The sequence below is a fragment of the Pseudopodoces humilis genome, chromosome 2 (genome assembly GCF_049639895.1).
Source record: "Pseudopodoces humilis isolate 2021_Gansu_Grassland_sample_001 chromosome 2, ASM4963989v1, whole genome shotgun sequence".
Taxonomy (NCBI): domain Eukaryota; kingdom Metazoa; phylum Chordata; class Aves; order Passeriformes; family Paridae; genus Pseudopodoces; species Pseudopodoces humilis.
Genome location: NC_142201.1, coordinates 60,266,831 through 60,294,274, shown reverse-complemented (window position 1 = coordinate 60,294,274; position 27,444 = coordinate 60,266,831). Strand labels below are relative to the sequence as shown.

General features: G+C 39.9%; 1 protein-coding gene across 7 annotated transcripts in view; it reads left to right on the top strand.

Moving 5' to 3' along the window:
* Positions 1 to 3,403: 3,403 nt before the first annotated feature.
* Positions 3,404 to 27,444, top strand: part of TSC22D1 (TSC22 domain family member 1) — a 92,623-nt gene continuing 68,582 nt past the window's right edge. For 3 of the 7 annotated variants that reach the window (XR_015771853.1, XR_015771852.1, XM_088051337.1), the window contains exons 1-2: positions 3,405 to 3,923; positions 4,571 to 7,425. Coding sequence is in view for 3 of the 7 variants with exons in the window: in XM_088051337.1 (XP_087907463.1) it covers positions 4,604 to 7,425 (2,822 nt within the window). In the remaining 4 variants the exon portion in view is untranslated. Of the gene's footprint in view, positions 3,924 to 4,561; positions 7,426 to 27,444 lie in introns of those variants that run through there. The other 4 variants (XR_015771850.1, XR_015771851.1, XM_005516385.3 and 1 more) reach the window with 3 other exon arrangements.

The following is a 27,444-nucleotide window of genomic DNA, read 5'->3' as shown; positions in this document are numbered from 1 at the left end:
AAGGTTTATTCCAGACACTTACTCTCTCTGCCTGACAGCAAGGACTGCATCAAGATCATCTGTGCTTGTTCATTTGGGAAGCATGTATGTAGGAGATGCAATCCAAAGGGATTCCTCTATCCTGGCAGCCCTCCAGCAGTCTTTGGTGTGCAGCTGAGGTAATGATGGGACTGCAGGACTGTCTGCCCTGTAGTCATCAGCAGTGACCATGCTCATGCTCGCAAGCTGCTGAATTCATCCAGTGATGACACAAGTAACTCTGGTTCCAGCTGGCTGATCAATACAGTTAATTTAAAAAAAAGCAGGCAGACTTGTTTGGAATAACTACTGTGTAATTTCACTTACTTTCTACACATGGTGTGGTGGCTGCATTTTTAAATGTCTGGTGTTTTGTAAATTAGGTATATGATGAAATTTCTTTTCCCACCTTGAAAAACTAAAGAACACAATCCGTAACAATTATAAATTTCAGTGGTTTAATTTTAATTTCATATGGTTTAATGGATATGAAAAGAAATTAAAATTGTTAATCCGACAATCCCATTTTTATGCTTAGACTAATGCTTACCAAAAAAATGAAAGAAAGAGAAGTAAGCTTATACCTGAAGAAAATAGATAAGGAAAGAAAAAGGGTGTAACATGAAAATGTTCATATTTACAAACAGCTTAAAAAAATTAATTTTAAACATGCCACTTCCGATGTGCTTTGTCTAGTCTAGACCATTATTTTGATTGTTAAGAGATCTGTGACCACATTATACAGATAAATTAACACTGTTATCTAAATTTCATTTTTTCTTCAGTTTTTTTATAAGAAGAGAATTATATAGACCCAATTAAAAAAAAAATAAATTTCTCACACTGTACTGTGAAGCAGCCCAGCTACTCAAAATGAATATAACTTAATTAGCATAAGCAAAACAAACATTTAATCAATAACAGTACTGTTCTTTTAATTATTTTTCAGCCTTGCTGATACTGATTAGGTGCATACAAACTTTACAGCTCAATCCTTTTTAGGCTGCTTTCACACAAAATTTTAAGTCTAGAAACAAACTCATCTGTATTCATAGCCTATGTGCTTTAAAAGTAGTTGGACTTTATTCAAACATTCAAAAAAATCATCTTTGAGCTGCAACTCATCATAGAAGACTCAATTCCTCAAAGGAAATTGTTCTGGAAAAGTTATAAGCAGACAGAATAAGGATTTTTAATGGCAGTTGACTTGCAGTGTCGAGCTCTCATCTCAGAAATGTTTACACATGTGAGTATCTCATTAAAGACAATCTAAGATTTCAGTGTTGCACCAAGGATCAAGATATGGACAGATTGTGGGCACCTTTGTGATGATGTCCTGAAATCTGCGAAGGTTACATGTAGGCAGCTCACTCTCAGGTAGTGTGGTCTGCAAGTATGGGCTTCTATCTGATTATCAGTTTTAAAAAAAATAGTATTGTCTTGCCCATAGGAAAAGAAGAATATTATTTAACTATGTGTCAATTGTTCATTAGTGTCTATATAAGGGCAGTACAGCCATGGAAGGAGCAAGGGTTGCAAATCTACCTTTCAGGTACCTGGAGACCTGAGCTGAATGCCTGCATTCCAGATAAAAGGAATTAAACTGTAAAAACCTTCAAAAGGCAGGGTTTTCTCAAAAGCCACCCCTATCCCCACACCAAATGAGAGCCAGACAAGCCAGGTTAGCAGGGAGAAGCAAGATGGAAGGGTGAAATTCAGGAACAGGCAGCAAAAGCTCTCACTGTGTGTGACCTTAAATCCTTGCCCTTTTCACAAAATGGAGCAAGAAAAGCAGCTTTTTAGTTCCTCGGTGATTAAACGCCACACACTAAACATGGGAGACTCAAATCTGCCTGAAGGAACTAACATTTACATCTCCCATAAGAACTCTCTAATGACTCAGCTATATGATATAATACCTTGGACTCTCACAACCTTTTTTCCTATTAAAGCTCTACTACTCTTCCTTATGTCCTTAAATATTCACTGCAGCAAGAGCCAAGCCCTGTTTTTTCACCATGCTCTGTTGATTGTCCTGACCAGTGGGCTCCACGGTCGGGTTACATTAGCTTGAGCCCTTCAAGTCCTGCAAACACTTCACCGTTCCAGGCAAACCAGACCAATTTCAAAGCAGGGAATTGAGACACCTCCTGCCTGCTCATGGATGCCTCTGTTTGGAGACAAGGCCATGTTGCCAGGGGTTGGGAACACCAGCAGCTCTCCAGGCAAGATGCACACCCTAAGTACCACCAGGCTGCTGGAGACACAGGGCAGAGGGTGTGAACCTGTCCCTACCTCTGCAGGAATGCAGGACACCCCACCTATGGAGCTCTGAAAGTCTGCCTGGAGAGGGTTTTTCTGCCAGGAAGGGTAGAGCAACGCCAATGGTGGGGATCCGTTGGGCTGGATCAACTGATCATGGTGGGGCCATGAGATACCTGCCAGGCAGCTCTGTGCAAGCCAACAGGCACAAGGATGCAAAGGAAAATCTCCTGGCAGGTATTTGTGCTTCGAGTGTCTCTGGAGATCAGGTGGCTGCTGCTCACCGAAGGGGCGAAGGGCGGTGGGCGTGTTGAGCTTTGCCGCCTGGCTCTGAGGATGCCGGCACTGGAATAGTGAAGGGTCGTCGGTTGATTTCACCTCGATCCCGTTTAGTAAATTTGTTGTGTGTGGTTGTGTTGTTGTTGGTTTTTTTTTTTTTTTTTTCCTGATCAGTGCTTCGGTACGGTTCGTGTGGAGCTTTCAAGAGAAGCTCCTCCACATACACACACATACACACGCCTTGGCACGCCGCATGTGAATGCAGGTGATCGATTCGATCGACTGCCCCTGACCTCCGGCCATCGCTGCCCGGCACCGGCGATGCTGAGGGCGCCTGCGGGGTGGGCGGCCACCCCCGCCGGGGATGGGATGGAGCGGGGCACCGGGGCGAGCCGCCCGCCCCGGGCACAAAGGGAAAGGCGGCCCCGAGCAAGCGGGATGCGCGCACACTCCGCTTTCCTCCTCATGCGCGGGGGAAGAAGCGGGCAGGAATATTCTGGACCGAGGGAGGGGAGGAAAGAGAGAAGGTGATGAATAACTTGAATAAATCTGCAGCGGAGCTGAGGAGAGGGGGAGGGAGGCGGCGGCGGCAGGTCATGTGAGGCACAGTCATGCTGCGGGCAGAGAGGGGGCACCTGGCGGGTACAAGTCGCGGCCGGGGGGGGGGCCGGCCGCCCGCCATGGCCGCGGCCTCGCCCCCTCCCCAGCCAGGACACCCCCACCCGCCGCGGGCTCGGCGGCGCTCGGCCATTTCCGCCACGCGAGCCGAACCCCATTTCCGCCGGCCCCGGCCAGACAGGCTTTATGTCTGCCGGCGGGGCGCGCGTGCGCAGCGACCGCCGCCATCTTACGTTGTCTCTCGCCCGCCCTCCCCTTTGGCGAGCTCTCCCCTCCTCCCCCCCGCGGCGCCTCCTCCAGCGCTCCGTGAGGAGACGGGGCAGGCACAGGGAGGGAGAGACCCGCGGCGGCGGGGAAGCCGGGAGTAGACCCTGAGGGAAGAAAGGACGGGGCGGACGCACACGCGGGAGGAGGAGGACGGATTCCAGGCGCGGTTCTGCGGAGGACGAGCGGGTGCCGCCTGTTATAAAGGGGGAGGAGGCGGCGGAGGGGGAAGGAAGAGCGTGCGGAGCGGAGCCTCCTCCAGAGACAGCCAGACACGGAGGAGAGAGAGGCTGCCTGGCTGGCTCCCCCTTCCTCCCTCACTCCTTTTCATGGACTCTCTTGTCGGGTTGCTGCTGCTGCTTTTCTTCCGTCCTAATTCCGTCTCTATAATACCCAAAATGATTCAGCTCCATGGCTGCCACTGACGGGGATGTCCCTGCCCGGCTCAGCCTGCCGCTGCCGCCCTGCTGTGCGCCAGTCCTGTACGTATCTGCGCCTTCCTCCTCCTCCTACTAGTAGAAGCGGTGATGGCGAGGGGCGCCGGCCGCCTCGCCGGGCTGCCCTGCGGGCCCGCCGGCTGCCCTCGCCCCGCCGAGGCGGGGAGGGAGGGAGGGCGGTGCTGCCGGCTGCCGGCGAGCCGCGGCGCCCCGCGGAGCCTCCGCGGGGAGAAGGAAGGGGCTCGCCCCCGGGGCGGCCGGGCGACTGCCCTCCCGGGAGAGGCGCAGTCGGGGGGCTGGGGAAGGGGGTGGGGTGCGGCCGATCGGGGAGGTGGTGGTAGAAATCAAAGGGAGGCGGGGGGAAGGGTGGCAGGGAGAAAGAAAGTGAATGGCGGAGGATTGAAAGTGTCACATTCAGAGGCGGCGGAGGACCGGTGCTCGCCCCCTCCCTGTCTCGGAGGGGAGGAGGAGGGGAGGGGAGGGGGGTGGTGGTGAGCGGCTGTGCCGAGCCGCCTCAGCCCGTGCGCTGCGGGAGTCGGGGGGGGGGGGGGGGTGGATTGTGCGTGGTGGTGTCTGCCCTGCCCTGAGCATACAGCTAACTGTGTGTGTGTGTGTGTGTGTGTGTGTGTGTGTCTGTCTCTTTCCATACCGGGGGATTGCACTCTTAAAATACACCCGATACAATGCACCAGCCTGACTCAGCCGCAGACATTAGTGCTAGGAAGATGGCGCACCCGGCGATGTTTCCTAGAAGGGGCAGCAGCAGTAGCAGCGGCAGCAGCTGCGTTACTGCTCCCACTGCACCAGGTACCGGCGTTGGGAGCGCTGCCCTCTCCGCCGAGGATTATCAGCCGCCTTTGCTGGTCCAGCCGCCGCCTCCATCTCCTGCAGCAGCTTCAACAGCGGGTCCACAGCCGACACCCCCTCATCCACAAAGCCTGAACCTCCTCTCGCAGTCTCAGCTCCAGCCACAGCCCCTTGCACAGACTGGAGCTCAAATGAAAAAGAAAAGTGGCTTTCAAATTACCAGTGTGACCCCTGCCCAAATATCAGCTAGTATGAGCTCTAATAACAGCATAGCTGAGGATACAGAAAGCTACGATGACCTGGATGAGTCTCACACTGAAGACCTGTCATCTTCAGAAATCTTGGATGTGTCGTTATCCAGAGCCACTGACTTGGGAGAACCTGAGAGGAGTTCTTCTGAAGAAACTCTAAATAACTTCCAAGAGGCAGAGACTCCTGGAGCTGTTTCTCCAAACCAGCCTCATCTTCCTCAGCAGCATGCTCCTCTGTCTCATCACCCACAGCAGAGTGTTGTGATCAATGGAAGTGTTCATCCCCATCATGTTCATCATCACCACCATCTTCACCACCATCATCATGGACACCATCATCCATCGCATCCTGGGGTGGGTAGTGCCCCAATTTCTGGAGGACCACCACCCAGTCCATCGTTTAGAAAACTATCAACAACTGGAAGCTCTGACAATGTTATATCAACTGCACCAGTTTCTGCTGCATCATCCACTGGTTCCCCGGCATCTGCCGTGTCTAATATCCGCACTACAAGTACTCCTGGCAATTTAGGTATAAGTCCTGCTGCTGGAGCTAGTACCTTAAGTAATGTTGGTGGTGGTAGTTCTAGTGTGGCAAGCAATGTGCTTGGTACTATCAATTTAAGCAACATCATGAGTACTGGTAATGTGAATGCTTTGTCTGGAGCTAGCAGCAGTGCTAATGTGAATATCTTGAGTGGTGTTGGCAATGGTACGAGTGCTTCCTCTAGTGTCATTAACAATGTTACTAATCCAACTGCAGGAATGGCAGTGGGATCAAGCCAGCAGCAGCCTGCATCTGGCACATCAAGGTTTAGAGTTGTAAAATTAGATTCTAGTTCTGAACCTTTCAAAAAAGGTAGATGGACATGCACTGAATTCTATGATAAAGAAAACACTGTTGCAGTTTCGGAGGGAGTAGCAGTAAACAAAGCAGTAGAGACGATAAAACAAAACCCGCTTGAAGTGACTTCTGAAAGGGAGAGCACCAGTGGGAGTTCTGTTAGCAGCAATGTAAGCACACTGAGTCACTATACAGAAAGTGTGGGAAGTGGAGAAATGGGAGCACCTACTGTGGTACAGCAGCAAGCATTTCAAGGTGTGGGTCCGCAGCAGATGGATTTTAGCAGTGCTGCTCCTCCAGCAATTCCAGCATCTAGTATACCACAGAGTGTTTCTCAATCACAGCTTGCACAAGTCCAGCTGCATTCTCAAGAAGGAAACTATCCACAGCAGAAGCCAGGGGTCCAACCCCCTGCACAGGCCAGTCTAACCACTGTTACTGGGGTTCAGCCAGCCCCAGTTAATATACTAGGTGTATCCCCGTCTCTGGGCCACCAGCAACCTGCTCTTCAGAGTATGGCTCAACAGCAGCTGCCGTATTCGCAGCCAGCACAGCCTGTGCAGACTTTGCCAGTGGTGCAGCAGCAGCAGTTGCAGTACGGACAACAGCAGCAGCAGCCAGTTCCTACGCAGATGGCTGCGGGTCACGTTAAGCCGGTGAACCAGAACTCTGTCACAGGGGCTATGCCAGACTACATTCAACATCAGCAGATCCTTCAGACTCCAGCCCCTGCCATGCAACCAAGTTCTACAGGAGTAGGAGCTGGGCAACCGGTTCCTGTTGCCCAGGCACAGGGCATGCAGCCTTCAGTGCAAGCACATCCAGCTGCTGCCCCAGCTCAGCCTGTTGCACATGCTCCAGCAGCAATACCAGGTGTAGCTGCCGGTGGTCAAATACTAAATGTTGGGCAGCAAGGAAGCGTATCTGCTGTGGTGCAACCACCATCTGCTACAAACCAAATTCCACCTCCAGTTATGCCATCAACGGCTGCTCCTCCATCTTCCCAAGTAGTGCAGCCTGTGCAGACAGGAATAATGCAGCAGGGATTACAGGCTAGCACTGCAGGCCTTCCTCAACAAATGGTCATTGCTCAGCAAAACACCTTGTTACCTGTACAGCCACAGGCACAAGGAGTAGAATCTGTAGTCCAAGGGATGACTGGCCAGCAGCTGCCTGCGGTAAGCCCTATACCCTCTGCCAGTACTGTTCCTGCACCGAGTCAAGCTGGTTCAGCTGTGCCTCCTGGCATACCTTCTGCTTCTGTAGGTTTGGGACAGCCACAGAACATAGCACAGGCTTCAGCTGTGCAGAACGGCAATTTGGCTCAAAGTGTTAGTCAGCCTCCCTTGATATCAACAAGTATAGGTATGCCAGTGGCACAGAGTGTGCCGCAACAGATGCCACTAAGCTCTACCCAGTTCCCTGCACAATCACTAGCTCAGTCCATTGTAAGCCAAATGGAAGACGGTAGACGGCCTACAGAACCTTCCTTGGTGGGTTTACCTCAAGCTGCCAGCGTTGAGAGCGGTGGTGGAACATCGGCTGCTTCAGACGGCAGTAGCAGCAACATGCCATCCTCGGCGTCCCTCTTCCCGCTGAAGGTGCTGCCGTTGACAACGCCTCTTGTAGATGGTGAGGATGAGAGGTAAGACTGCCTGTAACTTTATTAAAAGATGGACTCTCTGATAGTTTGATTTGCACTAACTTGCAGGTCTTGTTACAGCCATTCTGTGAAATGAAGCAGTGTGATGTTTAGGTCTAATTAAAATGTTATTTCTCAGGTCTCAGCACATGCAGATATTGTATTAAAGAACTTACTTTTCTCCTGAAAGGGTGGGTTGTATTGATTATGGTTTGAAACTACTGTGTGCATAAATTCTGCTTAACGGTCTGTTCAGTGTGTATATTCCCATTGTGTTGAGGAAGACAAGAATACTGTAGAGTGTGAAAATACTAGTGGTGATTGCAGTTTAGATTATTAATTATACAGAAATAATTAATATTTATTCTTAGGTATGTATTTGTTATAGGATTAAGTCTAGACTTCGTCCTGCCTTAGATTCTGTTTTTAAAAGTATTGACTTTTCTAAGGTTGAACCTGTTGTGATTCTGTGGTGTATTTAAAAATCTCTTTGACAGCCAAGAGACACTTAAGGCAGATGAGTATGGTGGGATAAGGGATGTTCACCAACATTGTTGTGGCTCTTTGAATTGAACATGGGGTACTTTTGGTCTTGATGGCTTTGCTTTAAAGCATTAATGCATGATGAGATCGGCACAGGCCTGCTGAAGGGTGGTGAACCTTTGAATCTGGCGCACCAATTCTATGCAGTTAGAGTAAGAAAGCTGCATATTTTGGTCCCATTTTCACCAGTTCAAAGTACATGTATTCTCTCACCTTTACCTTTTCAAGTAAATGACCACTGCCTGGTCTTAACAGTACATGCATATGAATATTCTCATTTCTTTCACAGTGTGTGCAGGGAAGTTGAGACTGTTGTGTGTGCAGACTGAATTGATTAAAACATCAGTTTTAAAGTATGATGGTTTGATACTAATTATGTGTGGAAGTCCTCAATGTGTTGAGGACCTTTTGTGATACGGGTTTGCGAGTGGCCAGGAAGACCATTGCTTCTTCCCAAGAACTTCTTCTCTAGGAAGCTACATTAATGGGAGAAATAACTTTTAAGATGAATCTTCCCATCTTGGGAATGTGGAGCAGGACAGAAAACCCTAGAAAAACTGAGGCTAGGGTGAGGAAACAAGGCACTAAACACAAGTTGGGAAAAATGCCATAGCAATGGGAGGTGAAGCGCTTTTTTAAATACCTTCATGGTGCCATAACTTAAATCAGGAGTAATACCAGTGGCTAGACTTTATTTATTTTATTTTTTTAAAATGAAATGGGTTGCTGGGAGAGGCTGGATTCTTTTCTTAATACTGAAAGTCCTAACTCTATCAGCAGTCTCTGATTATGTTGATCATAAGGTGTTGACTGCTGTAGTGTCTTTCATCACTTCTATCTAAGATGCCAGAGAACTATAATGAGTAGCAGCTTGTCTTCCAGGAGTGCTAGAAGACAAGTTCCAACACTGTTGCATTCTGATTATGTTTTTTTTAGTCAATAAATACATGAAGGTGGTAGAAGACAGATTGAGGTGTTAAAGCCAACAGTGTCACCATTATGCTGCTAGCATTTCAGAAATGTTTTTTGGTTTTCTTTCATTTGAATTTTGTAAACCAAGACACTAATCCTTCTCTTCACAGGCCTCACTGGTGTTTGGTGGTGTTACTTGTTTTTTGTTGTTGTGTGGTTGTTGTTTTTTGGTTTTACTTTCTTTTATCAACCAGAAAATCCCCCTAAGCTTTCAGGGGATCCTAGCCCTATAGGAGAATCATAATCTTGATACTTAGTGTTTTGGAAAATGACGCCTAGAATATGTCTGTACCCTGATTTTAAGAGCATATGTTAACAGTTTGACATGATTGGTAGTTTTTCCAGAATGTTTAAATCCCTCAGGGTAACAATAGCCAGAAATACCTTCTTCCTCTGTTGTTTGGCTAGACAAAGATCATATCCTTTCTTCTCCCATGCACGTTGTGTCTTTGTTCAATCTGTCATCTCCAGGTAGACTACACTTTTGTTTAGCTGCAGTTGGAAAACCATTTACATTCTTTACACAAAGCAGGATATGACTCTATTAAATGGAGACCAAAAATAATTGGGTTTTTTGGCATGGCAGTAGTGGCCAGGTCATTTTTGCGTACAGTCGGACAATTTACAGCAGCACGTTTCCATGTATATATGTATGTGACATTAAAAACCTAGTGAGATTGCTTCTGTTTCTGCTTCCAGGGGATCTCAGGGCAGGGTACTTCTATTGTCATCTTCACTGGAATTCTGGGCTGGAGCTTAAAAGTTTGTTACTCACTAAAGGCAGTGCAAGATATGTTGTTACTCTGCTTGTCTCCCCTTTTCTGGCCGTGGGATCTCTCTAGTTAATTTTTTGCTGGTTTGTTAGATTATCCCCTCTTTTACAGGAGGTAAAGTGAAGTATATTGTAAAAGGATGTAAGGATTTCAGAAGCAGGTGTATTGTAAATATATGTATTTGAAATCCCCATTTCTCTCGGTCTTATGTGCACACACATATATCACTCAAGATTTCCATCAATACATCCCAAGTGATTCTAAACCTGGCAGAGGAAAAGGTAGGAGAAAAGTAGTGAGTGATGACATAATTGGGCCAGCGAAGTAGCTGTAAAATTCCATTTAGCGTGCCTTTGAAAAAGCATCTGACCCATGTAATACCTTGTATAGATTAACTCCCAGCTTTCCTTAAACCTGTATATAACTGCGTTTAAGGCCATGCCAGTATCTCTAAGTCTGTTCAGTTTTTAGAACACCATTTGCAGCTCTCCCTATGCCTGTTATCAGGGCATGGCCTTTTAAATATAGACAGTGTGGCGTGTATCTCTTTTGAGAACTGTAACCTTTATTTCCCCAGTATGAATGACTTTTATTTCAAGTCTTAGTGAAGATTAGATATTAAAAATGAGCTACTTGGCAGAATGCCATATGGAAAATTAATTTTCAAATGTTAATAAATAAACAGAGAATATGAATACTACTCTGTACGTTTTGTATTAGAAAAATAACAATCAAACTGCTGAACAAAAAACCCAAAACCCCAACAAAATCACCAAACACACAGTTCTTATGACTACTCTTTCTTAAGCCTGTTGGGTATGCCATAGATGTTTGTGTGTGTTGGTAGATTCATCATCTCTTAATTTTTTGGTTGACAAAAATGCAGGTCAGTTTTTTGGCTGTTAAATACTTTTTTTTTTCCTTCTCCTTAGCTTGAGCCATGGTATGGTCTCAGTGCATAGTTCTTACATAGTTTCTTGGATTTGGAGTGGTTACCTTGATTCATTTCACTACAGTTTTTAAATCTTGCTAATTTTAGACAGGGTCTTTTGAGTTTAGTATTTCATCTTTAGAGCTGTAGAACTTTTATTTTCACATGTTTGATATTTAAGCATGGAAGAATGCATGTTTATATCAAAGTGAATTTTTTTGTGTACTTATACTTAGCGTTGCAAAATGAGTTTTACATATTTTTAGACAATGCTTTGTTGTACAGGCATGCAGTAAGATTTTGTATGGACTTACATAATTTTTAATTTACCTGTAAAGTGAAGACTTTAAAAGTTAACATGTTTTACAGCATTTACAAAGGCTGCTGTAAGTGAATTTAAAAATAACTTAATCTGAAATGTTGTTTGCCATTACTCAAAAGCAGATTTTGTGAATGAAGGATAAGAGAACTAACAACTGCCTCCCTGTCCTTGACATTTCCTGTAGAATTCTTTGCATTCTTTAGGCTGGTGCAAGTTTTGTTCACCTGTTTGTGCATGTCATTCAGTGAAGCTGAAGAGACGGGAGAAAAAGATGATGGATGATAAATGCAAAACAGGCATAGAGATTTAAAGTTTTTTTTTAATTATCTGAAAATCTCATTATTTTTTAAGATAAACTTTTGTTAAAAGATCCATTTAGAAATGTTTTTTTTTGTGTAGGATGTGTGTTTTTACTTTTTGCTAAGGTTGTAGAGCAGCTGGAAGATTAAAGCTGAATATGAGAATCGAAAGACTTGTGAGCAGCCTTTGAGAAATCTCTAGCAGTAGTAACTAGTACTAGATTGTAAAGTGAAGTACAGTCAGGAAGCTGGATTAATGTTCAACATGTATGCAGCTACATAGTGGAAAGGTTGACCAGGTAGAAGTGAGATTTTTACAGTTTTACAAGTGAAATTTTTACATTTACAATATGGACTAATTCAATACTTTTTGAAGATTTTAGTAAGCAGTAGTGAATGAATTAAGGTAGAACTGGATGCATCAATTATATTTTTGGTGAAGTTTTGCATACTTATTTTGATTTTGTAAGTGGTTTTAACGTTTATACAGGCTTTTTTGTTTTCTGGAAGTTTTGCTGCTCTATATTTGATGAGAAAGGGAATAGATACTTTACAACAAAGGATTTCTGGTAGATTAACATAGATTTATAATGATTTTGGTTTTTTTTTGTTTCATCTTAGGGGCTTTGGTGCTATTTTTGTTTTACAGAGTTTAAACTTGCTTCATAGTCTTGCTACCATTTTGAAAATCACGTGATTTGAGTTCTAGGAGATGAACTGTTAAAAATATCTGTTCATATCTTCAATTGAGCTTTCTGAGGAACTTGAAAAAATTGTTAACCTCACTAATGGCAAGTCAAGTGAGCAGAAAGAGAGAACTTTTGATGAAGAAAATGTGCTTGCTGTTGTGTCATGCTGACAAGTCCAGTTTCTCACTTCATCTGATGGAGTAAAAGATCTGTTGTCGGTGGAATTGACTTTGTTAGCTCTGCTCTAAGTAAAGAACAATGCGGAATTTAGAGTCTGCACCTTGTATGTCTGCTGACCAGCTGGGGGTGGCAATACCGTTTTTGATGGAGCTTTTCCTAGCGTCTTTTACAGATGCATTTTCTGTGTGCCATGATACACTTAGAATTAAGGTTTACTGCAGTGCTTGCTATTGCATTGTCTTTCAAGATAGGAAGAATCAACAGATACCAGGTTACAGGTTGTAAAAGCAGTAATTTAGCATTTCAGGCAGATGCTGAGAAATTAATCTCTTCAACTGATTTCTAGAAACCATTCCTTAGCACTGCAGTTTCGGTTGTTCTTTGGAGCAGTGCATAAATATGAAACCATCTGCGTATGTGAAAATGAGAAAACAAGATTTTAAAGTATTTAATGTTGAAAAACAATCTTTGTTACCGTCTCAGGATTTGCATTCTTTACAGGCTAATCTGAAAATGAAAATTAAAGCCACTGACAAATGGATTGGTAGTGAAGTGTTCCAGTCTTTACAAGTTACTGTGATCTAGATAATGGGGAACAGAGTAATGACTCTGTCAGTGGTAAGCTAGCAAAGTTAGCAGAGTGGGAGGGGAAAATAATTAAAAAACAAACACCACCATCTCCTCCTGAAAAACCTAAACAAACAACCCCCGCCCAACCTAGTAACCCCCAATATGCTAATGTATCTTGCTTAGGCATAAATAAGAAGGCGTATGGTTAGCACACCTGTGCTACAAAAAGACCCCTTATAACCTGTTCATCTTACAGATGGTAATAAAGTAAATAATCCTTTTCAGGCCTGTTTCCTAACAGCTTAGGAAGTACATCTAATTGTAAATGGTAGTATTGCTACTATGGTCTTTTAAACAAAAAACTGCACACACCTGAATATCAGTGCAATTATAGCAAGTGTATTCTTGCTATGACCTTTCTGGGAATAATTTGTGATCTGGGTTTGCAGTGTGATGTAGATGAAACATAAAAATTACTAGAAAGGAGTAGTGTGTCTTTGTTCTCATTGACTTAATGCACTGGTTCTTTTTCTATTCTTTTGATTAATTTATAAGACTAAAATGTACTATGTGTAATATGTATTATACTTTAACAAATGACTGAAAACTTCTTTAAGTGGGCCTATACTTTTTATTTACTGCATTTACGCCACCAAAAGCAGTGCTATTAATATGGACTAGGGGTACGATTATTCAGTAAATTATTTCATGGTAATGATGACTGTAAATAAGAAACCAGTTTGTTCTTAGCATGGTTGAACAGGAAACCATAGCCTAAAGCTAAGATGGAAAGAGTTCCTGAGTGACTGGAGATACAGCACTTTATTTATTTTAGCCTGTTCTAAAGCATTCAGACTTAGGAATTGCATGATGGAAGTGCAGCATAATTATGGTATCAAATTAGAGCACCTGATCATCCTTCTGGCTTTAATGTCTGGGAGCACGTTAACTCTTTGTCTGCCTTTGGAATTTGCTAACAAAGATAGTAATTGTGCTACAGTCAGTGGTGTTGAAATCCTTATCAGCTCATTTTGTGCAAGCCTCCAAACACCCATTGTACATTGTGAGTGTTGGAAGTAGGATTTGGTTTGTGGCTGCAGTTATATGCAAAAATCTCCATCTTCCACTGGAGCTGGCTTTCCCTAGAGAGATATTGAGAGGTTATGAATGTTTGGCAGGCAGGGATTATAATGATGCCACACATGCAGGTGGTAGAGCCTGTGGTAGTTTAGGTGTTGTATCACTGTTGGTTACCTTATGGACGAAGTGACTTGCTAGTACCTACTGAATGAGGACTTCTGTTATTTGTGCTGTGCAGAGATGAAGAATGATACTCATCATGTTCAAGCACATCATTATGCTTTACTAATGAGAACTTGTTTAAATTTATGAAGTTTTTTATACTTGCAGAAGTAAGATCTTTAACATATTTTGGTAAAACAAAAAACCACGGTGAACTTTTTCACTGTTTTCTTTGAGCAAACAATTACTTTGATTATAAATTATTTTGGCATTATTGTGTACCAGAAATGACTCCTGAGTTTTTTTTTTTTCTACTCTTCTCAACTGGGTTTTGTTAGATGTTTGTCCCTCATGTTTAATGGTTTATTACACTCTTTTGAAATGTTGGTGAGGCTTCCTATATTGATGACCTTTGACAATCAGGATGTAAATTTAAGAATTGTGGGCATTCAGGCTTGAAGTTCTTGTCCCAGTTACTGTTTCTTTCTGCAGCACAGGGTTAGTGATGGTCCAGAACAGTAAAAGTAACTTTTCTTTGTTCAACAGAGAATAGCTACCAAAGCAAACTATTCCTTATAATTAGCCTTCCTTGCTGGGGCTTGTAGGTATTGTACAGACTGAAATGGGTGTACAATTTTGAAAATATGCTAGAAGAGCAGAGTAAGAAGTAGTTTTGTTTATCCTTATGGCTTGGAAATTTAACAGAGTTTTGGAGCTTACTGTAGTTCTCAAAGAGAAACAAATGTACCTACCACTAATGCTTTTTTTTTTCCTCAAGAAAATTCTCAGAAAATGTTTTTGTAGTTGTTTTAATTAAATTTAAGGGATATCTTGTTCATCTCTTTACATGCTTTTGAATAATCCATTCTTTTGAGTGTAGAGAAGTACCATTTTATAAATTGCTAAAACAGGCAGCAGAAGGACTTTCTCTAAGTTTAGACTTAGAGATGAACTTACTACTAGGTGAATGGGACCAAAGTCTGTTAAAAAATACAGGCAGTACTTCTAGTAAGGTATAGATTTGATAGCAGCTGGAAGTTGGTTGTAGAGTGTTTTATAACTTTCTGCATAAGTTTGTTAAATGACACAGCTGGGCATCTTGTTTGAGCTTCTGTGAAATTTAAGTATTTTCCAGCCTTGTTAGTATGTCTTGTCTTTTTTCCATTTTTTGGTCTTGCTTTGTTTTTGTTTGTTTTCTGTTTGTATGTATTTGATTGTTTTAATTAGCATGGATATCAGCAGGAAATTTTCAGGACTCTGATTTCTTGGTATGTTACTGAGTTTTGAACTTCTCCAGCTGCTGTTTAAGCAACAGTGTCAAAGTACTGTGCTAAGTACTAGGGATAGTACTGAAAGCTGCTGAAAATGTGGATACACATTCAACAATAGCCTTAGCATCTTAATGCATTTAATAATAGGGTTCTTTTTTCCTACGGTACTGCAGTGTAGCTCTTAATGATGAGTTACACAGGTAACATAATTTCAACATGCAGTAGTATTACTGTATGGTTGTTCCTTTATGCGCTGTGTTACACTTGGTGGGTTCCTTCTGTAAGATCACAAGGTGTGGATCAAATGCAAGTTACATCATCTTTTTGCAGATGTTGTTAGTCTTTATTTGTAATCTATTGTGTTGTGGGTCCTAGTTATTACTAACTGAATGTTAATTGTCTTTGGTGCTTATATTTTTAGTCAGTAGTCCTTCTAGTTGAGTAAGTGTTAAGTTCTGAATTTGGTATCCATTAAGTGTTGCTTACGCTGGTTTATAAATGGTGTTTGCCTTTAAATCCTTGTAAACAAATACAATAATAGAAATAGCTCTTAATGTTTCTCCAGTCATTTTGAAGTCTGTGCAGTGTAGAGGGATGAAATCCCTGTCACGATGGGAGAAAACTTAAATGCTTCTTAAGCTTCCTCTGACCTTCATTTCACCCAATTCCATCACAGTCATGGATAGATGACAGACATGATGACTGGCAGTCAGCTTTTATATATAAGAAACTGTAGAAATCAAAAAGTCAGAATGTAACTGTATTAAATTTGTGTTTCTATATATTTAGTGCTCTTATAGCTATTAAGGAAGATTGTGATTAAAAATTAACCCAGTAATTCATGTATGATTGCTTTGATGTCTGTTGTGACTGCAGTTTTGAAATAATTTTCTTTATAAGAAAAGCAAGCAAAAACTTCTCAGACAGAATCTGAATAATGAGTGACTTGTTTGGCATATATTGCCACTGAGCTGGGATAAGCAAAAGGAAAAAAAAGCTTCTGTAGATTTCCTGGAAGATTATTTAAGCTTCATAATTTTACTGGATGTATGTGTGTTGAAATATCATAATGTGTTTTTGTAACATATGAAAGATTCCATATTTTTCTGAGGAAGTCTGTCTGTGGACTATAAACAGCATTTTAATTTGTACTTCCAGATTGAGCCTGACAGAAGTGGAATGCTTTTCTTTCCCTTTAGGATTTTGTGAGGGTTCATGCTGTAATGCTTGCCATACAGAAAAGGGATGTAAAGGGAAGGAGAACAACTTAGGATGTTTCATGATTATTGTGTGTGTGTGTCAACTTGTGCATCGTATTAGTTGTAATTCTCCCTTGATGTCACTTTCAGTAGAGGATTATCAGACTATAAGCATCTCTGAAATCTGTTAAGGAAGGATTTTATGGTAATAATTAGTTTATATTTAGCATTATCGTTTGTTTATGTTATAAGCTATTCAGTGAAAAATCCTGACCTGGCCTTAACTTGAAATGTCTCCTGAGCATCTTGATTTATTTGTTTTTGAAATCCTTTGGTCTGAAATTCTTAATGTTCCTTACCTGTATGTATGCATATGAGAATATATAAAGCTTTTTTTTAAATAAAACAACCTGATGTAAACCTACTGGTGAAAGAATTGCTGCTTTTACAGTCTCATTTCTTGCAGTCTTACAAATTAAGACCAAGTGGAAATAAAAGGGACCATGAGTTAATGAGTACGTACTTTAAGTACTTGTTAAATAATTTACTGTAGCACCCAAATGAATTCAAGGTATAAATGTACCTCTTTAATCTGCTGAATGAGGTTATTATGTTAAGAATGGATCAGCATATTGCACTGCCAAGTGTTTCTTTAGTAGGCCTAATATCCCAAATTGGGTGAAATGTCGAATTGCTCATAAATGTTCAGGGATTGGTGTAGGATGTTCCTGTGCCTCCATGTTGTTTTTTTTTTCTTTCCAAGTGTATGAGTCCTTCCAGTTCTGTAATTGCTTGTGAAAAAGAGGAGTTTCTGAGCCTGTATTTGATTGGAGAGAGAGAAGGGAGGGTAGAAGGTGTGAAAGAAATGTTCATGATGCTGGCTTTGGTTTTCTTCTTTCTTTCTGGTGGGGAAAGGCATTTCAATTTTTGAAATACTGTCAGACATGCAGTGTGTCAGTCAAGTATATGCAGTTGTTGGCAGTACAACCTCTTCCTATTTGTGGGATAGTAGCTAAAAGGCCGTGTTGTGAATTGGTGCTCTGTTTTGCTGGCTGCTTTATAACAAAGAGCAGAAAATATGTCAAAGGACTTGGTGTCTGATTTCCATACAGCTTCTGAAGTGATGCTTTAAAGTGTGCAAAATTCTAAATGTTTTCAGTGGTTTATGTAGAAACAGAGCAGCAAAGCAGGATTAGTAATCTCTGTGTTCCTGTGGAGTTGTACTCTGTTAATGAAGTGCATCATCTCTGGAATAGTGCTGCACTGAAAATTGAGCTGCCATTTTGCCAGAGGCACGGGTCAGCCTCTTCAGGAGGTCTCACCAATTGCCATTGGGGTGTGTAGATCTGTAGTGCTTCGTAGTATTGGAGGTTGAGAAGAAACTGAGCAGTCTTTTATTATTATTATTATTCCAGTTGTTTCACTGGAATTTAACATGTGAATGGAAGATAATGATTTGCATAAAGATACCTTCAGCTTCTAGAGCACTGTGATCTGTGGAAGGGGAAAAAGAAATACTAGCATGTTATAGCAGACAGGTGTAGTTATCTTCACTTCCTGCATTTGTCTGACCATCAGAAACCAATGTGGAATCTTTATTATGTATGTTTACTGTCCAAATTTTTAAAATATTTAGAACAGGTTGTTGTTTTTTTTTTAATTCATCTGAAGTTACTGAATAAAAATATTGTCTCTGAAAAAGTTCTCCAAAGACTTTTGTAAAGGACATTGAAATTGTATGAAGTGTTCATATGTATTTTCAGATAGAGGCTTGTCTTGATATTACATATTTAAACATGCCTCCTTCTTAATACTTTTTATCTGGAGAGATGTGTAAGAAAACCTGTTTGGGTTTTTTTTTTTCTTTTTCTAAATTTTATTTTAAAAAAGTTTCCTCCTATTCCAAGCTCTGAACATAATAGGCTAAACCATTCTTAATGGTTTAGAAACATGTACATTTTGTAACTATCTAAAATGTTCTAATTGTTTTTATATTAATATTTTATATTGCAAGAACAACAATAAAGAACAAAAATGCACCCAAGCCTTGGGATATCTTTTTGTTAAATGATGAAATTTATGTAATATGTTAGTCAGAAGATAAGTCAGATCAATATAAGAACCATGCAATTACCTGAATCCCTGACATCCATCTTTCTAGTTTGGCTTTAAAATCCCGTGATTTTGTGAATTTACTCTTTAAAAATCCTTTCTTGAAGTTGCTGTCAGGTTGCTCTGGATTAGGCCTTGTAGCCTTTGGGAGTGCAGGCAAATCTTGTGCTTTTGTTACTGTGATCACTAGAGTCACACATACTGTATTCATCAAATGATATAGCCATGTAGCTGTGTGCAGCTTGGCAGTGTGAGGTCTGTGCTCACAGTTGGTCAAATACAAGTTTTGGTTGTCTGTAGCAGATTGTAATATGAATACGTAGGGTTTGTGTAAATTATATGCTAGAAATTCTTAATGCATTTTCTACTAAAAACTTCTGTTCTGGATACCATTCTCAAAAAATTTAATTACAATATGAAAAATCATTAAATGAAACAAATATTTTCTGTAGCATTTTATAACTTAAGTTATATACTCTAACCCAAGATGTGCGTTTAAAGTGATGTTGTTAAAATGGTTTGTTTCATTGCAGAATTGTTCAAGCATATGGGTAACCCTTTTTAAATTTTTTTTTTCCTCATCTGTTACATGTTTTTCATGACTGATTTATGTTGTCTGCTTCTGATGAAGAGGCAAGATTTAGAAACAAAGCCGTTTCAGAAATCATGAGATTGCTGGAGAGATTTTCATTTTCTTTCAGAAATACAAGTTAAAAGAAGTAACTATCATTGGTATTCTCATCTTCCTAATGTGACCACAAGAAAACTGTACCAAAAATAATTGCTGGGAAAGTAGCCTTTTTTCTTCATGAAAGAAGATCCAGCCATGTCTGAATACTCTTTAATTATAGTGTCTGTCAGTGAATGTGACTAGTTTCTGTGAGATTGTTCTTAAGTGGTAAACAGGGGTTGTTTTTAATTTCAAACTGGTAAGAAATGGTTTGAAATACTGTGTCTGAAGAGATGTGTATTTTTTTCTGGTGAAGTAAGCAGTTTTTTCTCTAAGTATTGATGTGGATTTGATGAAGATGGCACAGATAGGAAACGTGAAAATTAGAACGTTTTGCTTCTGGCTGTTTTGAAAATGAAAACTGAATAGAAGGTGTGTTTGAAACATAGCAATGAACACCAGAAATGTCACTGTGGATGCTGTTGACTTGGCAGATAGATTTTTCTTGAAGGATGATAAAGTTCATTCACCCAGTTGAGTAACTGATAATAGAAAGAAGACGTGCTGAAGAGAAGGCTCAGTAAGAACCCTGTGAGGTGAAGGACTTGGAAATCCTGGATTGAGGTCTTCCTTTTGAAGCACTTTGCTGTATGGATTCCAAGTCTTTAACTACTAAAACCTTTTGAACCTTTACCTAGAAGAAAGGTGTGTAGAAATGTATGTATGTCTGTTAGCTTCAGTATAATTTCTTGGGAGGGGGTGGAAGAATATATTAATAGTTCATGGCTGGAGGCCCACTGCCATGGGGAGAAGTGGCTAGTGGAGAAGCATTTGGCCAGCTGGAGTGGGTTTTGTGGCATCTGGCTGGTATGACAGTGTTGTAGGGATGCCATATGTCCTTGGAAGTGATTGCTTTAATCAATGCTTAACTGCTGAGGCCAAGGCAATACAGATTTATAAGCAATAGAAGCAATTGTTTGATGTTAATTGTAGGTTTCCTAGGTTAGTATGTTTTGTATGTACAAATTGTATTGCAAGATCTTAGGTAGTGTATTTTCTTTGCTTAGTGTGATATGTTGGTATTTTAACTTCATTACATGGCTCTGCTTACTTGCTGAAGTACAGGCTTCAGAACTTTGTTCTGCTTCTTGCCTGATAATGTTGGCAAAATGCAAAATTTGCCGAGCTAGATTATGCTGCATGAACTAATGCATCCCATTTCTAAGCCTGGGATGATGTCTTAGAGTTCTTCTGCTTCACCTTTGTGTTGTGTGCTTTTTCCATTTTGTTCAGTTTGGTTCAGCATCTGCTGTTCTTTACTTGAAGACTGCTGATAAATAGTAAATACTTGGGTTCAGGAAAGTGACCCTTCTGTTGTTGAGTATGAAGAGTAGAAGCAATAAAAGGGAGTAAGGAAAAGAATGATATGAGGGATTAACTAAAGTTGGTGCGCTGCTAATTCTTCGTCAGATTGTAAGACCTCCATTTGTATTATTTTCACATCTTTGTCTTCTGATAAATTCTTACTGAACCAGAAGGCCTTTGTAGTGTCCTTGTAGACTAGGTTTGCTTGCTCCAAACATTTGGTGTCTGTACTAAGTGGAGCCAATGTCTGGCTTTCCTTTTCTCTTACATCACTCATATATTCTTCAAGTTCAGTGGAGTGTCCTACCCTGGTCATTTTTGCCTTCCTGAGGATTTTCTCACCCACTATCACTATGGTGAATTAGTGTGTTTGAGAGTTCAGATCTCTTGTCAAATGTGCCAGAAGGATCATTTGGTTTTGGACAGATAAAAAGCACAGAATGTCCATATTGTAAATTAAGACGGTAATATAATTTCTTTGAAAACAAAAAGCTGCTGTTGCTGAGGCCTGTCCTACAACATCTCAAAATAGAGTTGTGGTGTATTTTTCTTAAATGACGAAAGATAATCTACATTATCTTTTGGAATTCAAAATGAACCAATCAAGTAATATCTAAACCAAGGAGTAAATCTCTGAAGTTGAATGATAAACCTGCATCAGACTTTTGACTGAGACATTGACTCATAAGGAGCCTTAAAGCTGTGATGGCACGTTCACTTTTTTTTTTGTGCTTTAAATTATAAATGAGGACTAGCTTATATTATGATCTAGGCTGTGTGTGCCTATGTTCCCTCAAACAGTTTGGGAACAAGAGGCCACAGGTAAAATTGCCTTGGCTAATATTAAGATTTTGTCTGTAGAGCTCATTGCCCCAAGATCTTGTGGAGACCTACAGGGGGAAAAAAAAGTTTAGAGGTTGTTGCACCTTTAAAGTTTGCCCTACTCTGTCAAAGCATGGACCAGAAATTAAGATGTTGTGTAAGTAGAAGCAAGATATTTGTGGTTTCATTAAGAACAAAAACACTTATTCACAATTATTACTTTTCAGGAAGCTGTTCTTGTGCTTGAAAAATGTAATGGTCAGCACAGCAATGGCTCAAAATAGCATTTTGGATGCTATAGCATTGACATTAGAGCCTCATTGGCAAACATCCAAGAGGCCTGTAAAAGAAGAAAGTGCCTTAAATGTTAAAGCTTCAAAAGCGTCTGTTTAAATTTTATTTTAATTTCTGTTTAAGTTTAAATTTTCTGAAATTTTCCAATTATATGCCTATTTAGTAAAATGTTTGAAAGTGAGCTTAAAATATTGTGGAAACATGAAAGAATTATTTGCAGCACAAAATAACTATATTGATTATAGGAGTGCATGTAGGTAGATAGCTGCAAAGAATTACTCAACTGTACAGAGTCAAGTGGTCACTGTACCAGTGAGATAAAAAGAAATAATTTCAGTAGCTGGATTTTTCTGTTCTCCCTGCTTGTGTATTTTTCAAGTTCTTAGTTGCATGTCAGGTTACAGTGTAGGCCTTTCTAGGTCAGTTCTTCTTTCTAAACATACAAGTAGGTTTATTGGTTGCCTGATGCAATTGAGGTGTGTTTGTCCTTTTGCAGGACACTGCTGGTACCAGAGGGAGGGGTGGCCTTTAGCAGCCTCCTTCTCTGCTTTTCTCTACTCTTGGTACTTACATCCTGCCTTGGGGTAGGAAAGACGCTTCTGTTGTAAAGACCCCTCTTAGGGTTTCTTGGATAACTCCTAGCTGTTGCTAATGAATAAATAGGCAACTAGCAAGCATTTAATGTTACAAGGTTCTCAATTTTATTGCTGCGTGGAAAGGACTTGGAATAAAAGATGGTAAATGTTTCCTGTGCTTCCATGTGTAATTGCATTGGGTAAATGCTATTACCAAAGTTGTTGTGAATGGTCTTCACAGTAAAAAAACCAAAAACAAGCCAAAACAAAAAAAAAGAGAATTGGACGTTTTAGGTTGATTAGTCTCTCTGTGGTCATTTTTGCAACCAGGACACTAGGAGTTACTTTTTTAAAATTAGTTAACTAGGACTCTGAGATCTGGCATAAGTTTTAAAAATACGTCCTCATCACAGTGCTCCTTTTTCAAATGTTTTAAGTAATTAACATAGAGTAGGAATTTGACTTTATGCTGCTAATAAATACTGGAGCATATATTCCAGGACTTCAGAGTTGCTGGCATATCTGATTCTCTGCAGATCAGGAAGCACGTCACAGGTCACTAAACCCTAAAGGAGAAAAGTAATCTACTTAGGCATGGTTTATTTTTTTCTGACTTTATTTATAACTTCTAGTTTGAAATACATTGAAAATAGCTTTCTTTTCATTGTGTTGTATTTTTGTTTTAATCCATTCAGCAGTGGAGGAGGAGGTTTGTATCTTGTCCAGTTGTGGATACGAGTGTTGTGGTTAGACAAGACCTGAATGTGAATCCCCCAAAGGGTACCATTGTGGGAAGAACTTGTGTCCAAACCTGGGTTAAGACAAGTTCCAGGTAATGGATCTGCCGTTTCTCTCCAGCTAAATATTAGTATTGTGTTTGATCCCCACCACCTGTTCCAGACCCCTACTTCAGAGGCTGGAGGAGTCTGCAGACTTTTCAGGTGTTATACTTGGTGTTTGGAGAGGATGTTTGGTTAGGTTTTAAAGTGGAGTGTACTTTGGATTATATAGAAATGATGCATGGTGTTGCAAGTTAACAGTAAAAAGAGTAGTAAATTTAGAAATGCAGGAAGCCTGTTGATCTTGTTTTAATTATAAAAAATTTGGTAAAACTTTAGTTTTTTTAAAAAATATATTGCAGTTATTAAAGTCATTAAGTAACTGTAGTATGTATTTACTATATAGAAAATGTTACTTCAAATGTTTGCTGCCACATAAGGTAACATTTGAGGGCATTACTCTGAAAATACAAAATTCAAAATCCAGTGTAATACATTCCAAGTCTTTTCATGGCATATAGCTAATGTATGAAGCCAGTTAGCAAATGTGTTTTTACTTAGTGTCTTGGCATGAATTTCTAGTCTTCATGCATGTTTTTTTGTCTGTAACCTATTTTATGTAATAAGTTGATCTATAGTACCTTTCCGTAGCCTTAGTAAAGTGTCCTGAATATGAAATTAGAATATGCTAATTAACATGTCTAAAATAGGATTAGCCAAGTGTTTTATTTATACCTTAACTACTATTCAGGAAATTTTTCTTCCTCATGCTGGGTAGTCATTTACACCATGTTATTGTTTGGGTGGTACTGTAATATGCTGTGTTTGTTGGGAACACTAAGATGATGGATTACTTGTTCAGTAGGTTTTGAATATGTTAAACTTTTCAGAAAATATGTGCAGAATTACTGAAAGTGGAATAAAGTATCCATAAAGGAATAATGACTAAAATCCTTACCATGTGACGCATCTTTCTAATGTCTACTGGAAGAGGCACAGACATGAACATTTTATATTCTTGGAAGAAAAACTGCTAAAGATTGAGGAGGGTGATGCAGTTACATGTGTAAACTACTAGTGCAGCTCTACTCTTAAGAAAATGTACCTGATCCTCTCTGACATAGCATTGTTGATACATCTGTAAAGCATCTGAAGAAAAAAGGGGCCTGAGGAAGTTGTGGCTTCATTGATTTGTGATTTTTGGATTTGTTTTGTATCCTGAAAGAGACAGCAATTTATATATGTCTGAGCAATATGGCCTCTGAAGATCAGGAGCAGAAGCTTGACTGCATGGGAGGACTGTGCTCATGAAGGTGGTTAGGTACCAAACATACAGGATAAAGAAAGGGTGCTGATAATTATGACTAAAAGGAGTATGTTCTTTAGAAATAAACATTCCCCACCTGAATATTTCTAAACACTGGTGGGTGAGAAGGGGCAGGAAGGAAGATAAAGCCAAGGCTGCAAGTATATCCTGTTCCTCCAGATACTGCTTTCTAACAGTATGTGTTTCAGCCTGTTATTTTAAGCTGCTATACTATGTTTAGGTATATGTAATTAGACTGGCTAGCATATTTCAGAAATATTTTCCATACTGTCATTGACTGGAGCATCGTGCTGAACTTACAAGTGTTAATCTTGTCTTTTTGTCTTCCATATTTATGGTACTGTATGATGTTTAATATGTGCATGTAAGAAATGTCTGTATGTGCTGCTTCCTGGATGCAGCAGGATATGCTTGTGATGAACGCTCCAACAGTAAAAGACTAAACTACTCTGAACTAGCCATGTAATTCTGTAGAACAGTGGCTGCTGGGTTGGATAAGTTTATAAATCTAATTAGTCTAATAATTTGGTGCCAGAAATTTTAATAGGTGCCTTTTGCAAAACCTTCTATTATGCAATCAGTTTGGATTTCGGCATTAGTGTTTGAAGTATGCAATATTGGTTAATAGGCTTTGGAGATGGATGGAATTTTATTTCTGCTGGAAATAAGAGGACTTTAAGCAAAGGTGTTCCTGATGCTCTTCCTTTTAATTACTTGGAACCAAGAATTGTATTGACTCTCTTTTGCCTTTGAAAAGAATTGTCTCTGCTGTTTGTGCTTTGGAAACATTCATGCTCTTGTAATTAGGGGTTTGAGACTAATGGAAGGAAATGATGAAAGGGATTGCTGAGTTTCTAGTATTGCCAAGTTTAGATATTTAGGTTTGGTTAATTGATGTGGATTAAATAGTTTTAAAAACCGTACCAAGATGGTACTGAAGTTTTTTTCGCTACAAAAAATTAATATGTAAGTGTAGAGTAAGGATGAACACAAAACTCAGAAAAAAATAAGCCAGAACAGCTCAGTGCATAATTTATGCAATGTAAATTGCTTTGAAATTGGTGACCCCTGATGTCATTGCCCTTAAAAAATGCAAAAGGGAATAGAAAAGCTTGCATGCTATGTAGTTCTCGACTGTAAAGCTTGTCATTCATTCTAATGTCTCTTACTTGAAAAAATTATAACCTGCTAAAGTCTAGCAGCTTAAGGAGTCATCAGATGGAATAGAATAGGTGTAGAAATTGGAATATGAGACTGAAAAGCAAATATTTTTGCACTGTTTGAAATTAATATGGAATATGTGACCAGTTGTTAGGGCTGTGGGATCTGATTCTGATATTTGTGTAATGCTAATTTTTCTGTTCTGGTTTGGATGATCCCCCATGTAATTTAAAGTTTTCAAATGATGCACAAATGAACCTAACATTGCATTTTATTTGTACTAATACTTTTTGTCCTTTAAAGGTTAATGTAATCAGTTCAAATAATTAGCTATGCAATAGAAAGCATACTTAGTAATTAATAAAATCCCATTGAACCTCAGATTTAATGCATGGAAGTCCAGCTGTAGGAAGATGAACAAGTAGTTTCCTTTTTAATTGATATTTAATGATTCTTGCAGTCCTAGATAGATCTAGAAAAAGCATTCTTAAGATATTTGTATGTGATTATTTTTGACCTGTATCTAGGCAGCATGAATTTCAAAGCCTCTGACAAATGCCTATTATTTCTAGATATTCGGAGCCCATTTTTCCCTGGAGGAAGAGTGATGTATCCAGGGAAGAATTTTCTATTGGAGTTTACTCATAGCTGTCTAAAAATTCATTGAGATTTTTGTATTACAACTGCTTATCAATGCTTTGGTGTTTTGGTTTTTTTTTTTTTTTTTGCCAGAATGGCTCTCTAAGGAGCATTTGCAAGACAGAGGAAAATGTGAATTGCTGTGATATTTGAATTTCTGACGTAGAGCTGATTATATTAGTTATTTGAACTTCATCTATCTCTAGTAACTATGAAACTCAAAAATAGGAATCCAGATACATTCCTTGAAGATTTTGATTTCTCATAACTTCGACACTTGAGTAGTTTTTGAAGCTATTATGTATTTAAGATTTTTATTAATGTAACTTCAGTTGAAAACATGTTCAAGAGACTACTGAAGTCACTGGAATTGCACATCTTGTGTTACATTTGTCCTAGTGTGTTTGCAGTATAGTGTGTTCTTTATTATTAATGTGGCCATTAGCTTATGAAAGCTAGGAGATAGCTTAAAAAAAGTAATTGATTTTTTAAATCTTATTTTATAATACATAATATAGAAGTGTGATATGGAATGTCCATGACAATTTCAGTCTTGGGTCCAGTTTAAATAAGTCAGTGTCTTTAGTGGGTGCCAAGTAACTGTCAGTGTTTACTTGACGGCTAGGGAGGAACAACTTTGTCTCCTTAATTCTTCTTATGGATTTAATACGACTCAGTGCTTGAATGCTGCAATAACAAATGAATTCAAACAACCAGAAAAATCCCTCGTGCTAATATTCATACTTCCAGAGTGGATATGTTACTTGCTTTCTTGCTCTTTTGGTTTATTTAGTAGTCTTGCCATGTACTCTCTTCAAACCCATGTGTCCCAAAGCATCCTGATGAAAATCTCTTGAAGTCAGTCAAAATCTTGAATGAATGACAAGCTTTACAGTCAAGATCTACATAACATGCAAGCTTTTCTAATCCCTTTTGCATTTTTTAAGGGCAATGACATCAGGGGTCACCAATTTCAAAATCAAAGTCGTGTCCCTGAACATTACTTGCTGTCTTTGCACTTTTTGGAACTTGCTCTTTGAATCTTCTATGTCTGTTCACACTTTTTTGTTTTTTCATGCCTTTTGGTGTTCCCTAGGTCTTGCAGATAGAAGAAAATTAACACATTTCCTGTAGCTGTCTCTTTGCTCTTCAGTTTCAAAACAAGTAGTTTAAATAAGAAATATTGATATTGGACTGTATCAGTTGGAAAATAATTTAACATCTTCACTAATTGTTTTACGCTCTTGAAATTAGGACTTTAAGAGAGCAAGCTTTTTATGTGGTACC